The sequence below is a fragment of the Anarhichas minor genome, unplaced genomic scaffold, assembly GCF_050575085.1.
Source record: "Anarhichas minor isolate MPS153535 unplaced genomic scaffold, ASM5057508v1 ptg000073l, whole genome shotgun sequence".
In the NCBI taxonomy this organism is placed as follows: domain Eukaryota; kingdom Metazoa; phylum Chordata; class Actinopteri; order Perciformes; family Anarhichadidae; genus Anarhichas; species Anarhichas minor.
Window position 1 is genome coordinate 4,500,002 of NW_027466519.1, and position 15,840 is coordinate 4,515,841.

General features: G+C 42.3%; 1 protein-coding gene across 1 annotated transcript; it reads right to left on the reverse strand.

The window, feature by feature from the left end:
• Positions 1-1,000: 1,000 nt before the first annotated feature.
• entpd2b (ectonucleoside triphosphate diphosphohydrolase 2b) lies at positions 1,001-12,482 on the reverse strand. The gene is made up of 9 exons (XM_076079662.1): positions 12,366-12,482; positions 9,604-9,721; positions 7,235-7,385; positions 5,542-5,701; positions 5,043-5,270; positions 2,766-3,035; positions 1,784-1,903; positions 1,315-1,449; positions 1,001-1,216 (listed from the first exon to the last, which is right to left on the reverse strand). The coding sequence occupies exons 1-9, from the start codon at positions 12,480-12,482 to the stop codon at positions 1,001-1,003; spliced, it is 1,515 nt and encodes a 504-aa protein (XP_075935777.1).
• Between the last annotated feature and the right edge of the window lie 3,358 nt (positions 12,483-15,840).

The following is a 15,840-nucleotide window of genomic DNA, read 5'->3' on the forward strand; positions in this document are numbered from 1 at the left end:
TACTACTATTGTCTAAAGTAAAGTGGTGAATTCATGACTGAAACATGTTTTACTGTCAAAAAAAGACAAATATAAACTTTAAGTCTGTGAGTAAATACGTTTTTTTGGAAGGTTAGATGCAAGTTTTGTTCAGTAACTTAAAGACACATCAGTCCTTTCTAGCTATTTGCTATCATTACATTATTTTTATATTTCTACCACTCGGAAATGTGTTGATATTATGCTGTTGAAATAAAAGCTGCCACTTGAAAAACATCTTTGAATATATATATATTCAAAGATGTTTTATATATATATGCAATAGTGATTGCTTTCATATTAAACTGGTAGTTATCTCCACAATGTGCTTCATTTTACTGCAACAGCGCCTCAGAGTACAGTCCCAAAACGCTGGACCTTTCTACATTCAATCAAATGTTGGTTGGATTTTTCCAAGAATAAAAATGACATTCAGACCTCCGCTGTAGTGCCAGTGTGCTATGTTCTTAAACCGACAGCCGATCACACAGTATTCGGTCTGTGACATGTCTTCATTGTGTTGGCTCTGTACTCTACTACATTGGATTTGAAATGACACAAAAAAAAGGACTGTGAAGTTAAAGCTGTAGTCGTTTAAGCAGTCCCAAAGTGATTCTAATTATACAACTAATTAGCAATCAGTGAATATGCAGTGCGGTCTCTGTGTTTTGGAGACCATGTATATGAAAAGACATACAAGTTCCTACACCGGTCTGGGCTAGTGTAGAAACATGACGGTGAGACATGACCCCTATGTAGATATGAAGAGCTTATTCTAAGGTAAGGATAACACAACGATTCTTAGTTTCAGGTGATTATACACTAATGAAAACATAGTTATGTATATTATATTATATTTCTGTGACTAGATCCCCAGAACTGCTACACACTGGACCTTTAAATAAAGCTCAAATTCAGCTCTTTAACCTCACAGTTTTGTTTTAGATCCAACATTGTGTAGTACAGTACGGCGTTATAGTATCTAGATGGTGCTTTCACTGCCTCCTTTCTTCTTCCCACCGCGAGCTTGGAATACGATGAAGACCAGGACCGCCGCGAGCAGGAGGACAAAGAGAAAGATAAGCGTTCCCCACGCTCCCGGGGTCAGGGCCTTCCTCAGCCCCACCGTCTCTGCCGGCAGCAAACTGCTCAAACTCAGCATGTAGCCCAGAGCCCAACCCACCGAGGCGTCCCCTGCCTGGAGGATCAGCAAGAGTGGAAAACGGGGGTCTTTTATTTGTGTGCAAATGAGCATGGAGGATATACATTTTGGTGAAATGATGATAAAGTTCTCACCTTCTTCTGGAAGGAAATGCGTGGGAACGATGTCTCATCGAAGCCGTATCCTCTCAACATGAGAATCTTAACGTACACAGAGATAGCACAGTAGTCCTGCAGACGAGACTTTAGCTTCGGCGCCAGAAGCAGCATCTGGAACAAAAAAACCAAGACCGTCTTACAATGTTGCAGAACAGAATATAGACATAACGTTAAAATGCACAGTGGTGCTTTGAGCTAAACGCTAATAGGACGATGCTAACACGCTCACATGATGATGTTTAGCGGGTATAATGTGTACCACGTTCACCATTTGGATTTGGCATTTTAGCATGCTGCTATTGCTCATTAGCGTTAAACACAACGTACACCTCAGGCTGATGGGCACGTCGATAGTTTTGCAGGTATTTGGTCGTAAACCACACAACTCTGCACATTCACAGACACAAAAAAAGACATTGGCACATGAATTTAAAAAAAACATTACTTCTTTGAAAGTCATCCCGCACACAGTTTTGGAGGCCTCCTCCAGTTGTGAAGGAGTGCTCGCAGTGATACTGGTGGCACGCTGCAGGAAGGAGTGACTGTAGTAGAACGCAGAGAACGCCTGGTACCCAGAAAGAGGACAAAATACAAAACTCAGACTGGGGCAATTAATACCACATGGAAAATAAACTATAACACATATAGAGACAAAAAATGATGTTCACAGCCTATGTTTCTATCTGCACATTGAGGCTATATTGTATTACTATATTTCTTACTAAATTTCTTGCAAATATTTTTGAATGCAGGACTTTTACTTGTAATGCAATATTTCTATATTGTGGTGTTTTACTTTTACTGAAGGGAAGATCTTAAGTCCATTCTGCTCACTTAGATATTATGATGTTAGGTAACTAATGGTCCAAATGCAAAGGCCTTTTATATCAATGGTTCCCAAACTTTTTCCTTTCCTTATATTGAGTAAACTGACGACCCAACTAAGTGACATAGTTTATGGATATTTCATCTTATATTCAATGCAAACAATAACAGTACAGAACAACTGACAAACTGTACAACTAGAAGAGTGAAACCTATAACTGCAGGACATTTGTGTAAAACGAGCAGTTTGGATGAATTTCCTGTGAACATTGCATCATAACTTTTAATGCAATTCTCTGTCTACATTATGTATTTTGTTGTAATTTCTAACAATGATTCAGTATTTCCTTCTCCTCACAGCTTGGCCATTGCTCTGTTAGCTCTATTATTTCTGAAATAATAATTTTTATTTACTTTTCTTCACGGAAATGATTGACATACACAGATATAGGTCAACTGTATATATTTGTTTTAAAAATGGTCTTACACCACTTAAAATCAATAAGGACTTGTGAGGCCCCCCCGTCCTCCTTGTCTAGTCTATAAAGCTACCAACGTGTACAACCCCTCTGTGTCATCTGACCCTCTCCAGCCTTTCTTACCATGAAGCCACCGGTGACATTTGGCTGGAAGACTTTATCAAAGGAGCACTGGGAGAACGGACAGCCGTCGAAGGAGAAGATCTCAGACACGTTGCTCAGACAGTGTTCATAATGCCCGCTGCCTTGTATCGTCAGAGAAGCCTGGGAGTCGTAGGAGCTGGGTTTGTACTTCGCAGTACACGGTGAGTTGAATATACTGTTCAACTTTAAAATTCTGTTGTGGCCTGCAGGGTAGCAGGGGTGAGTGACTGACCCAGAGTAACCCTGAGACTGAGAGAGACAGAGAGATATCCATTAAAAATGCACATGTATAATTTTGCACTTCTCCTATAACATAAAATGTGAAATATAGTTGTGTAATGAGAACCCAACCAATTTCAAGTTCATTCTCTCAAATGTCGATATCGCCGGACTTTTTTTTGCAGTCTTGGAAAGGGAGGCGTGAGCAACCTCACCTCTAGATGCCATCAAATCCTACACACTGTCCCTTTAACTACCATATAGGAAACATTGATATAATGTCTGAATTCTGAATGTACATACAAAGCAACTCATAAAGCTGTATGTTGCATTGAAATCCATCAGTGTACTGTTTAGTCTGGGGCCATGTCCACACTACTCCGTTTTTACTCCGTATTTGCTACGTTTACACTGAGCAGCCACACTACGCCGGAGTTTTGGAGCACCCTAAACGGAGGGATCTGAAAACTCCGGCGAGGTTGGAGGTGTTTGAGAACTCCGGGGTTGCGTTTGCGTGTGGACGGTCGGATACGGATGTGCTTAGAAAAAATTACGCCCACACCCGTGTTCGCTACTGGATTGGTTCTTGGCAACCATGACGTCTCTGTCCCTGATTCGTCACACTCACTATCACATGACCCGTACCCGGAAGAAAACAAACTGGGCTACCAGCGATTCATTTCAACATGGATAACTAATTGCAAGCGTTGCTGCTAGCACAACAGCTAGCAGCAGCTATGCAGTAAAAGTCTGCATTTCTGTGGAGGAAGCAGCTGTTATTGGAGTGATTAGCGAGCGGCGTGACCGGCATCAGCCCTATGGAGCAGCCCGTTGTTTTTAGATTCTAATGAGAAGACATGCTGCTCTAACGTTTTACTTCTTCCGTTTGGTAGCCTTGAGAGACCTTAGTCTGTAAGTATGTATTTATGGAGCATGAAAATATGTACGTAGATATATTCTATTCGCGTGTTTAGTATAACATTTGTGTTGTATTAAATGCTAATCGCGGTTAGCATTTCTCCATTGGCGGTAATGTTAAAATTAGCTTAGAAGCTAGCTAGGCGGACATGTTACATGCTGGCTATATCATGGATTGTTGTTTTGTATTCGTGTAATGTGTATAGGGACAGTTCGTAAAGCCATATTTCATATTGTGCTTCCACAGTTTTACAAATAAAGATTCACACTGAAGTCTTGAAACTCTTCTATGGATTCCATGGTCTTTATTTCACGGATCTACTGTTAGCGATCTGCTAAGCTTTCCTGCACGAAGGAAGAGCAGAATAGAGTGAGAGACGTGTGTTGACCACATGTATGGACCCATATTCTAGTAAACGTTTACGTGTAAGTGTTGATTTTAAAGTAAATTTGATGTGAGATAGACCCGCACCGCTGTAATGCTAATCGCGGTTAGCATTTCTCCATTGGCGGTAATGTTAAAATTAGCTTAGAAGCTAGCTAGGCGGACATGACGTTCAGAGCTACTAGTGAGAACAGACATCAACAACACGGAGGAAACGAGTGAGAGACCACATTGATGGACCCATAATCTAGTAAACGTTTATGTGTAAGTGTTGATGTTAAAGTAAATTTGGAGAGAGAGAGACAGAGCGAGTATTTTTTTTTTTTTTAACTAAGCAAGCAATTCACTTCCTGTTTACACCGTCACGCGCATGCCCAGTGTAGTTAATGGTCACGTGCTGTCCGCCTTCGACGGCTGCCGTGTGGACGCAGATCAACTCGAGAATGATGCTGAAACTCCCGTGTGGACGGAGATCGTTTCTATTTGACAAATCTGCATCCAAGGAGAAACGGAGTAGTGTGGACAGGGCATAAATCTAAAGACAGTGAAGACACTAAGATTAATGTCTGGATCCTGAAGAGAGAAAACAAGTCCACTAACTCTCCCCTGTTATAATACAAATATTATAAAAGGGTCTTTAAAGACTGCATCTTTATACAGTATACATGTATGATGACAAAGTAAATAGCAGGTTGTTTCATTTCAGTTTTAGTGAGCGTGTCGTCTTCCACTACCTTCACTATGTGAGCCAGCAGCCTCTTGAGGACCTGGTCCTGCCCGTAGCACAGGAAGCTGTGTGTGTACAGAGAGTACTCGTGGCCATAAAGGCGAAGCTTCATCATGTCGCGCTGGTCCTCTAGTTCCTCCTGAGTCACAAATGTTATCTGGGTGGACGCCCCGCCGAAATCAAGCGCTCCCACTGTGGGCCTGCCGGGGCTGAACCAGCGCCCCACGAAACCATACTGTGGAGAAATGAGAAGGGAAATAGGAGAAGATAATGGGAATAGTGATATATGAGCATGAGTGTTGCAGAGGCCACTAGGTGTCATCAGTCATCCGCTAAATACGCTTTAAAGAGACAAACACCTTTGCAACAATGCAGTGCAAAAATGAAATATTTGAACAGATTTAAATGCAAGCTGCTTTTTTTTAGCACCATTGCTGCTGTGCATTTCTACAAATCATCGTCTGAGTTGATTAAGATGAAACGTACTGACTCCCAAAACACGGTACCTTTATGAAGTTCTCTAAGAGGTAGTTGACGGTGACCCAGCCGTACGCCCCTTCCTCTTGACCGCTCAGTATGGCCGCCCCCTGGTAGCTGAATGGGTAGGACTGGATTTTGTGGCCCACCTCCTGCAGAATCTGAACTGACAGCTCTGGGCTTGAGATGCTTGTTGGGGGGGAAAAAAGAGTCTTCTTTTACTAAATTGTTACAGCTGAAAATCAGTTTTCACAAACCTCGCTTAAAACTCCCTGTCTCACTGCTGACCTCTGACACTATAAAGAGTCAGCTGACCCACGCTGACCCGGACCGTAAGGATTTACTACTATACAGTTAAATTAGTGCTTTTATGTACACTGTAAGAAGTTACATTAGTGCCAACATGTTACAAGTGCAAAGGGATGTTTAGTAGAGCTGGATCAATTTCCGGTTTTGCCGGACCGGTTTCCGGTGGACAAGCTTTGACCAGTTTGAATTTATGCAAATCAGCTGAACCGACGTTTATCATTTTGACTCGTTGAGGCAAATTAAAGAGAAACCTGTGGCAACAACATCACAGCGCTAAATCCAACTTGTATGTCATTGGTTAAAGGCAATATGACAACGTGATGAACATTTAAACATTTACATTTAAGGAGCCGCTTCCGTCTCATAGGCTGAGACAAAAAAGAGATCAAATCTCAGTAGAGGTGGGAGGGGGGGAGGAGCACACGTTGTGTTTGTTTCCTAGAAAGTTCATGGGTTTTTTGGGGTGACGAGACATGACAGAGTTAGTGTCAAAGAAAACAAACAAATATGCCAATACAGCAACATTTTGAAGCTGACAAAGGAGGCGATATGAAGAACAAGGTCGAGGAAACGTGTAAACGTGTAAATGTTTTTTGTTTTTATTAACCCGGCCCCGTCCTATTGTTTAGAGAAAGATGAAAAATAGGCAGACTGTGTCTTGCCTCACACTGTAGGTCTTATGTAGCTTAAGTTTGCATTGTGCAAATGATTTCCATATCCCCCTCTGACAGCCGTTTTTTGCTGCATAATCCCAAAAAGTGCTCGGTCAACAGCTTTGTGCTCTCAAAGCTTCATGCAGTCATACCGTTTATCAGGTTTCTAATTAGACCAGAAGGAAGGTGTGGCTAGTCTGTAGAGAAATGTCTTGACATCCATGCCACAACAGCAAACCTCGCACATGAATAGTTACTTCAGTTGTGTTTACAGCATACGGCCCATTGCTACTTATTATGACATTCATAAATCTACTGGAGCAACGCTGAGGAACGTTTACAAGCAGGGAAATCAAGAGGCAGCAACTTACAGTAGTTTGTTAGGTTTATATTAGTCTGAGGACAGGCAATATGTTTATGTTCCCTCATATGACTAAAGAAAGAAAGGATTGGTACTACAGGGCTCAGCAGACAGACAGCTCTGGATGCAAAATATGTGATACAAGATAAGATGTCCACATGTAACTGGTTTGATATTGCACAAGGTACATAATTATGTTTTGACGAGCACTTTATTGCTTTACTGTTTTATTATTGTCACACTGTACAAAAGGATTAGCGCGTGACAGTGTTGCATTCATGCGAAAGAAAAATAAAGTCATGTAGAAACACAACAAAACACACACACACACACACACACACACACACACACACACACACACACACACACACACACACACACACACACACTTTGACTCACTTCAGAAGCCTCATGCCAGCTGTGGCTCCCAGGTACACAGGTGTGAGCTGGTGTCTTTCTTTGGGGATGTCCTTCACTGCCTGGTCCAGACATGCCTCTAAGCTCTGCCCTGCTGCTCCCTGCTGGCCCGCATAGCTGGAGATCCCTCCGCCTGAGCCGGCGATCAACAGGTAGAAGAAAAATAAACTCTGATTACAAGATGGAGGTGTAGGATCTTGTTCTCGTGTGGGATGCTGTGACGCACCTTGCATCATGGTGCAAATCGATCACACACACAAGACTAGAGATTTCCCACAGCGACCCAGAGAGCATGATAATCCCCTTTGAAAAATCAATTTATAGAATATAAGCGTTATTCCGTACTGTTAGCAGAAGTCCCTGTGAGGACTACAAATGTCACGAATCATTTCTAAGGACTCTCGTAGCCTTTGAGTTGTTTAATTTATACGCATCATTCTCGGACATAGGGATCAAAGTTCACTTCTGACTGTGGCCTTTTTACTTTTATGAAACTTCACAGTGTCAATGCCGTGTTCATGACTAATTGGAACAAAATAAACATTTGTTTATCAAAGCCAAGAGGCATGAGGACCCTTTGGCGGGACACGGACTCATTCCTGATTCATGATGGCCCGAGACAAAAGAGCTGCTTCACTTGCTGCGCTCAGCTGTGACAACATCAGCCGTTCACAGGAAACAGCTGGCCCTCTTCCAGATCCCACCTACTACCTGTCACTAGAAACACCTGTGTTTTAAAATGTAAAACGTTTACACTCTGAAGGCTTGAAAGGAGGCTGACGTGTTTGTAGCTTGCTCTCCTATAGTCCATAATAACTTCCATAAAAACTTTTCAAACCACTCCCACAGCTTATTGATTCACCGCTGCCAGTTTGTATGCACATTATCTTATAACCACTCACATTTTCACACATAATTGCTACATGCACAGCTTTTATATTACGCTAGTGAGCCAAGAAAGTGCTAAAACGTCTGTAAAATCTTCATCCTGCAGCGTAAATCTTCTTTGCAGTACGTACATATACTCTGTATGTTCCAAACGCTCTAGTTGAAATATGCCAAAATGCACGGCTATGTGGTTAGCTGCTTGACATGCTAATGGTCGCAGTGAGCGACATGGTAGCTAACTGTGCTGGCGTCAAACAGAAGCCATTTATTGGTAAGAAGAAAAAAAAACAATGACTAAGCATGAGAATGAGAATGAGCAGAAACAGATGTAGCAGTGGTTTGAAATATCTCTAAGCAGGTTTTTACTGGAAAACATATGTTTAACTTTTACATATTACAAATTATTATATTATCTATTTGCTCCACCGCTGCCATCAACAATATTGGGCCATAGCTATGATGAACTGGTTTTTATGGGTGGCCCCTGACATCAAAGTCTTTTTTTCTCCAAACTTTTTAATGCAACAAAAAATTACATATTAAATAGTTCAATATTGTGTAGGTTTGTATGTGGTTAGACAATCATTAAATGACATGCTAATTTACCGTATATCTTAATGATACGTCAAATTCGGTTCAGTCGATATGAATGAATTGTGACAATTAGTGCAGAGCATGTTTAAGTCATGTCGTCCACTGTTAAACCTTACAGTTGATACGCAAACAGTCCTCAGTAAGTTATTAACGCAAGACAAAGTCACTAAAAACAGCGACATCGTGACAGTTGCACGATCAGCACCACAGACAGCGCCACGCTTCCAACGAGCAAGACTAAGACAGCGTGCGGCTCAGGGGACATTTTATTCTGCTCTCTCACATATCTATTACTCGATGTTGGGGAAAAAATACACTAAATAATGCCAAATGTTTTTAACCACCGAAAAGCTTGAGGACGATTCAGGAGAACAACTTACACAAACATGATATGAAGAACATGATTGTGGCCTCCGCACTTCTGAAAGTAAGAAAGCACTTCTGAAGGCTGGTTTTATATGGTGCTTCTTTGCTTATGATGTGTGCTTTGTTTAACTTAAAAGACTGACCTTCTCGTGGCCTACTTGGCTGATAAGCTTGTCTCGACTTTTTGTCGACGCATTGTCTTATACTGATATTATGTTTACTGATATTAGGAGAGCACTCCGTTGACTATTTGTGGCTGTCCTTTGACAGTTGCCGTGGCTTATTGTGAAGGGAGAGAGCGGCCTCCTAAACACCCGTAGCCCTGGGGCCTAGAGTAATATTAAGGAGCTTCTGGCTGTTGGACTGATCTGGCTACAGACGCTGTGAAGAGAAAGTTCTAAACTTTTCAGAGCCACCTCTGAAGTGTGTGGGTATTGGTACCCAGAGAGTTTAATATGCAAAACATGTGTTGTTTTTGGGTTGAAGGGAGCGCTGACACTTACCGTTAACGCGGCATTCGCTGTGCTGGGTGACCACGCCCGTTCCATTTTGCTTGTCCGCTGGCCACTTGTATATGTACAGAGCTGTGTGCGAAGATCCAGCATCCAAGACAATCCCGTACTACAGAGAGCAACAGGCAGAAGAAAAGAAAACACACAGAGAGGTAATTGTACAGACAGCCTTGAAAAGGGAAGTTAAAGAAGACAGAAGAGCGAGAAAGACATTTACGACAGAGGCTGTGTGACCTGGATTTTGGCGTCTGGAAGACGTTTAGCTGCAAACAAGATTAACTTGTAGCGCCACCTTCAAAGGTTACCCTCAGGGTGTTCTTTTACATATATGATGGACAGAAACTGATTGCATTTGCTTTTCTATAAACACACAGGAATATAGGACATTGTATCACCGCGCATCTCAACCTTTGTGCTACAAAGGTTCTGACTTGACTTTTAAAAGAAAATGTTATTTCACAATTTGTTTTGTTAATCCAGTCCTCTTTTAGTGTGTACACGAGCATACGTTAGGAGGAGTTTGATTTGCACCGATTGTCATCTGAAGACGAGGTTTGGTTGAAGTCTCTGTGCAGCAGCTCAAAAATTTCAATCTTAATGACATTGCTGATTAAGATTTTAGCACTTTGAAGTAGCACTTTGGTCTTCTACGTAGAGGATTTACCAGATACATGAAATATAAATTCTAAATCTACTTTGAAATCCTGCTCCACTTCTTGAATCCAGTCAATTTAGGGTGAAGAAAAAAAATAATAAAAAAATCGATATATATATATTTTTGAACTGTGTGCTGTTAGCCAAATACGACGTACTCATTTTGCAGGGCAAACTCACAACAAGTTAAAACAGGTAAGTGCGTGCTCGTGAGGCGCGTTCCTGCATCTCAAAACACACTACATAAACAGGCACGTGAGAATAAACACACGGAGAGTAATCGATATACACATTGTCATTTTGTGGGTGAAGTATTGCTTTAAGAACTGAGACAGTCCTGACTTTGTTGTTAAGCGGAAAATGCTCCCTCAAATGCCACGGCCTACCCACCGTGATGAAAACCCTGTTGCCATGACACTGCTTCCCCTCTCCCTGCCATGTGGAATATTAAGCAACTTGCTTAAATGAAAGGAAACACCAGTAGAAATCCAGCCATGCAAGAAGGTATGTGACCGACGATGCAAAGGAAAGAGACCACAAACACAAACATAAAAGGTGCACGTGCAGAAATGCATAACACACATTGCACATCGTTCCACACTCAGGCGTTTGCGAAAACACGCAACTTCTCAAGTCAGTACAACAGGTGAACATCATGTGGAAGCTGTGCTTGTTATCTCTCATAACATTTTCTCATTATTGCTGTGCAGTGAGTTGTAAGGACTCGCACTAACACTTGCCAAAAAACACAGAACACAGAGCAGCTTTGATGATCTGACCTTCCATTTCATGAACTATGGGAACTGTTGGACTTCTCTCCTCGCAAAATCTAAGAAAAAACATTTGTGTCCTTTTTTTGTGTGACCACAGTGAAAGGAAGGCTACATTATGCTAAAAAAAGAGGAACCATGGGATATTCAACACAAAAACAATGAAGCGGAGGGAACAGAAGCTGGAGTTAACGTGTGCAGCAGTCCTGCTCTGAAGGCCAAAGCCACTGAACCTTGCTTTCCACTCCGAATGTAAGGCAGTCTCTTAAATCAGCAGGTCGCTGCAGGTAAAGTCTATAATATTCATTATTTTATAACAATGTACCATTGAGTTTATCAGTATCACAGCCATGAGGTCCACCCTGAAGACTCAGATAACCGCCGTCATCCAGCAGTGTCAACGCAAGTGAAAGATAATTTGTGTATCCACGATACAATGACCGTATACAGTCTCAGGTCTATAGAGGCCTTTTGTCCTGCAAATCACAAAATGGGTGCGTACGTAGGTATTGTGGTGCATTTCCAACTATTCAAATGTTTTATATGTAACATACAGACCCCCAAGAGGTGTCACAGAGAAAAAAATACTTTATTAGTGTGCACGATTAAGTGATTCGTTCACATGGTTTAATCATTTGTGACAGCGAACGCCTTTGGTGCAATGCATCCAGTCAGTCAGAAGACAACAAAGGAGACATTTAGGAGGCGCTCTGGAACCAGATCTGTAGTGTCATCAAAGTTCATAAACAGTGTCTGTAAAATATGTTGAAGTGACCTCAAAGATAACATACCTGTCCTCTCAGACGAGGTGAAGCTGTAGCCTTAAAGCCAAGCCATCCACAGTGAGGGTGTGAAGTGCAGGACACAATGGCATGAAGTTGACAAGTTATACTAAACCAGATCTTGACTTATTAAATTGAGAGTAATATGACTAGTTCACACTTGTAGAAGATACAATTTTCAACTTGACTTTGTCTATTTTATTTTGTTGCCCCTGAACTTCCATACCTTTAGGCTTCAACAGCTGATCAGAGCCTGTTAATTAAAGTCATGATTCTAAAGATTAAAAAGGATGCAATATGCGAACTTAACACCTACACTCATTTTACAAACATAGTATAAAAATAGTATAAAAATAGTGAAGTAGGCTGAACAACCTCCAAGTAGGCTACTAACGTAAGAGAATCCTGTAGTGCCACAGAATGTTTTGAGTGTGTATCACCTTTTGGGCTCCGTGTCCACACCCTGCTCAGGGTTTGGTTACACTATCCAGACAGACTCAACGTGCTGACAAACTAATCCAAAAATACCCAACGGAACCGTACTTACCATGAACCCCGGGGCCTCCCGAACGTCCTCGGTGGGGATGGTCAGAAGCAGGATGGCAACAAGTCCAAACACCAGCAGCGCGATGGGGACGACCGGGTGAGCGCAGCGCTGAGCCATGGAGCGCGAGCGTTCAAGCGCAGCTCCGATTCTGCGCCCGCTGGAAATTTGAGCGTCGACTTTTAATAGCGGCCAACAGGGAGACGTGGCTTCCCCGCTGGCCCCGGCATTTAACACCGCCCGCCTCACGCTTCACCTGCTGCCTGCCTCCTGTTTTACATTTCACTTGAGATAGCAAAGTATGAAGTGAATGTATGTTCCCCGCGCAGCCAAGCACTCCTCCGCGCGCCCGGAACCGTCTCCTCCTCGGCCAATGAATGAAAACAGCACCACGGCTACCGGTGCCATGGAGGGAAAAATGTGTTTTACCCGCTGCTGCTCATTCACATTCACCGGTGACTGAGGTTGCAGCTACAGGGTGTCAGACTAATCACTTCCTTGTTTATTTCAGAGAGGACAAACACATGACTCCTAATGATTCAATCATTAATGAGAAAAGGGGGAGTGTCGTCTGGCAGAGGTCCAGTTTGTAGCCTGTTGGACTGCGGTGCTGCAGAGCTGCTTGTTGTTTTAGTCCAGTATTTGAATGTGAATGGGTGCAGCTTGACTTGCAAATTGCGCCCTCATTTGAATGCCTAAGTACAACATGACGTTTTCACTGGAGGCATGTACTTTCTTTGTGCATGTAGTTGAATTCTTGTTTTCCTTAAATTCTACTCTGATTCTAAATTTAGCAGAATGTATAATGAGTAATTTTGAAGGACCTTCTGAATATTGCACTTGAGCTATTCTTCACGTTGTCACTCAGGGTGCTCATTTTCATGTTTGTATTCTTTGCAATATGCTAGATATCGCAAAATATATACTGTTAATGAAATTATGAATATAACATCTAAGTTTGTATAGGCCTATCTTCTGGAAGAACTGGGATGTAAATATACCTACCTCTATCTATCTAGCTCTGCTCTCTGTCTCTGCTCAAACGCTCGTAGCGCTGGGCTTTGAAACCAAGTTGACATATTGGCCAAACCGTGGAATTGATTAATTTAATTAGTTAACTTAAAGTCACTGCAAGGAACTTTCCTTTTGTGTTGATTTTGGCGGTCCCTGTGGACAAAAGTGTTAGTGTTTCTGAGCACCAGAGTCCCGTTACAAAGCTTCTCAATTTACTGCAGCAGGGGTCTGACAGTCTACTACACGTAGTTCTGGTTCTGGTTCTCCCAGTGATGGGCCAGCAAGGCCTTCTCTGCTGGCCTAAACAGAATCACAAAGTTATAGCTATTTTATAATCTAATAATTTTTCTTAAATACACTACATGTATTATAATTTATAAAAATATTTATTTATTTTCTCATTGCACAGATACTGTCTTCCTCAGTTGCTCTGCTTCCAGTGCAGCTTGTTTTAAGTAGAGCTTTTATCCAATCAGATTTCACCTCTGTGTCTCTAGGTAAGAAGAGAGGCTCGAGGCCTGCAGACTCTCAAGTGAATCCATGTGCAGTTTAAGTAAATGGGGACGATATTGTTGATTGTCATAGTGTTGAACCAATCAGGTCTTTAGTTTGACATGTTGGGCGTATTCTTTGACGTGCCAGAGCCTGCTAGCTGGCCTACGTCAGCATTACATGAAGCTCAGTTTTCAGGTGCAGCGCTGCAGTGAGGTGCAGCGTGCGCTGTGATTGGTCAGTGGGCGAGCACGTGACTATTGTGAAACGAAACTTAACGTAGCCAACAAAGCTTAGTCGGAGTAGTAAGAGTTCAAATTGAAAGATATGGAAGAAATTATGATTTTTTTTTGCATTTTGCTTGGTGTAGATTTTTTTCTTTTTACCTAGCTTTGTTTTTTTAACACTCAATGGCTGAAGGAGGAGGAGAAACGGATTTGTGAGTTGGGATTTAACCGTGGGATTAAACTCTTTGTCAACAAAGAAAGGAGCATGGAGGTTGTCTTTAAGTGATCAGCATTTGGTAAGTCAACTGCGTTTGTTTTTTTACATCTATATCTGAATGGCCCGGTGCCCTCGAGTGTGTAGCAGAATGCGTGTTGCTGCTGTTGTTTTCCCGTTAAGCTAGTGTAGCGTAGCCTCCCAGAAGTGCGGTGCCTCAGCTTTTTTTTTTTTTTTTTCGGTTCAGAGGTCACACAGCCCGTTGTCTCCTACGTGAGCGCAGAAAACATTATATTTCCCACAATTTAAGCTTCTGCATTTTCCAAATGCCCTAGTATTATTCGAACGTATTGTTCGGTTCGTAAGCCGCGTACCGAACGGTTTAATACGAATACGTGTATTGTTACACCCCTAGAAACAAATAATAACCGTAGCTGTGGCGCCATCATGAGGTTATTAGGAGATGGTTCAGCTGCAGGACAGCAGTGAAGGCCCAGGTATAAAATGCACTGGATCTCCAGCAGAGACCTGGGGAGCAGCGAGGCAAAGCTCTGCTCCTGGCCGGAGGAAGAGATGCTGTTGCCGTGCACTGAGCTCTCCTCCTCCCACCGGAGCATCCTACTGCAGGTCGAATTCTGCAGCGAAGCCGTTGTTAGAGGCCCAGCTGGAGTCTGAGCTGAGGGAGTTTCTCGTGAACCTGCATGATTGAATCGGATTTCACGCGGAATCCGACCTGGTGGCACCGATTACATACATAAAGAACAATTATACAGAAATAACCAATCTTCATACTGATGGTGTCGTTTCCTTCTGTCGGTCATATAGAGGCATCAGCAATATTTTGAGATTGTTTCATATCCAGTCCCCACAGACTTGAGCTACTGCTGCCCTGGCGGAGGGTTCATACCAGTACTTACAATCAGGTCGTTAGAACCAATCAGCACACAGAATCACATCAATCTCTCTGACAGAGCGTGACAAAGTGTCGGTTGTGATCAGGGCAGAACGTCAATGGACCAGAACAAATGTCTCACCTGACAATTTCCCGCGACCCACCTCTGCTTCTACAAGGCATGTTAACAATGACAGCCATGATTTAATTAATGACACTTTTAATTAAAGATACAACTGATTGTGACAGTGACTGTGTCCTTGTGAACCCAAGATAACACTGGTATGGCTAATGAAAGAGTCATGCTATTAACCTTTAGATGTGTGGGCTGTTTTAAAAAAAAAATACAGTTTTTAAATCAGCCTGAAGATTTCCTGTCCGTCCATTTAAGATCAACAACCTGCAGCACCTCCTGTCTTGTCTGCAGATGCAACATGACATTTTGGAGGTTTGGAGGAAAAACCTTTGATTTTATCATACTAGTCGGTTGGCTTTTACATACCATGGTAGCCTAAAATATGTGGAAGCAACATTAAAATAGCCACACACGTCTCAACTAACTGTGAGGCTGTGCAGTATAGGCTTACGTAAGCACAGCGATGCTTTGAGCTAAATGCTAATGTTAAGATGCTAACATGC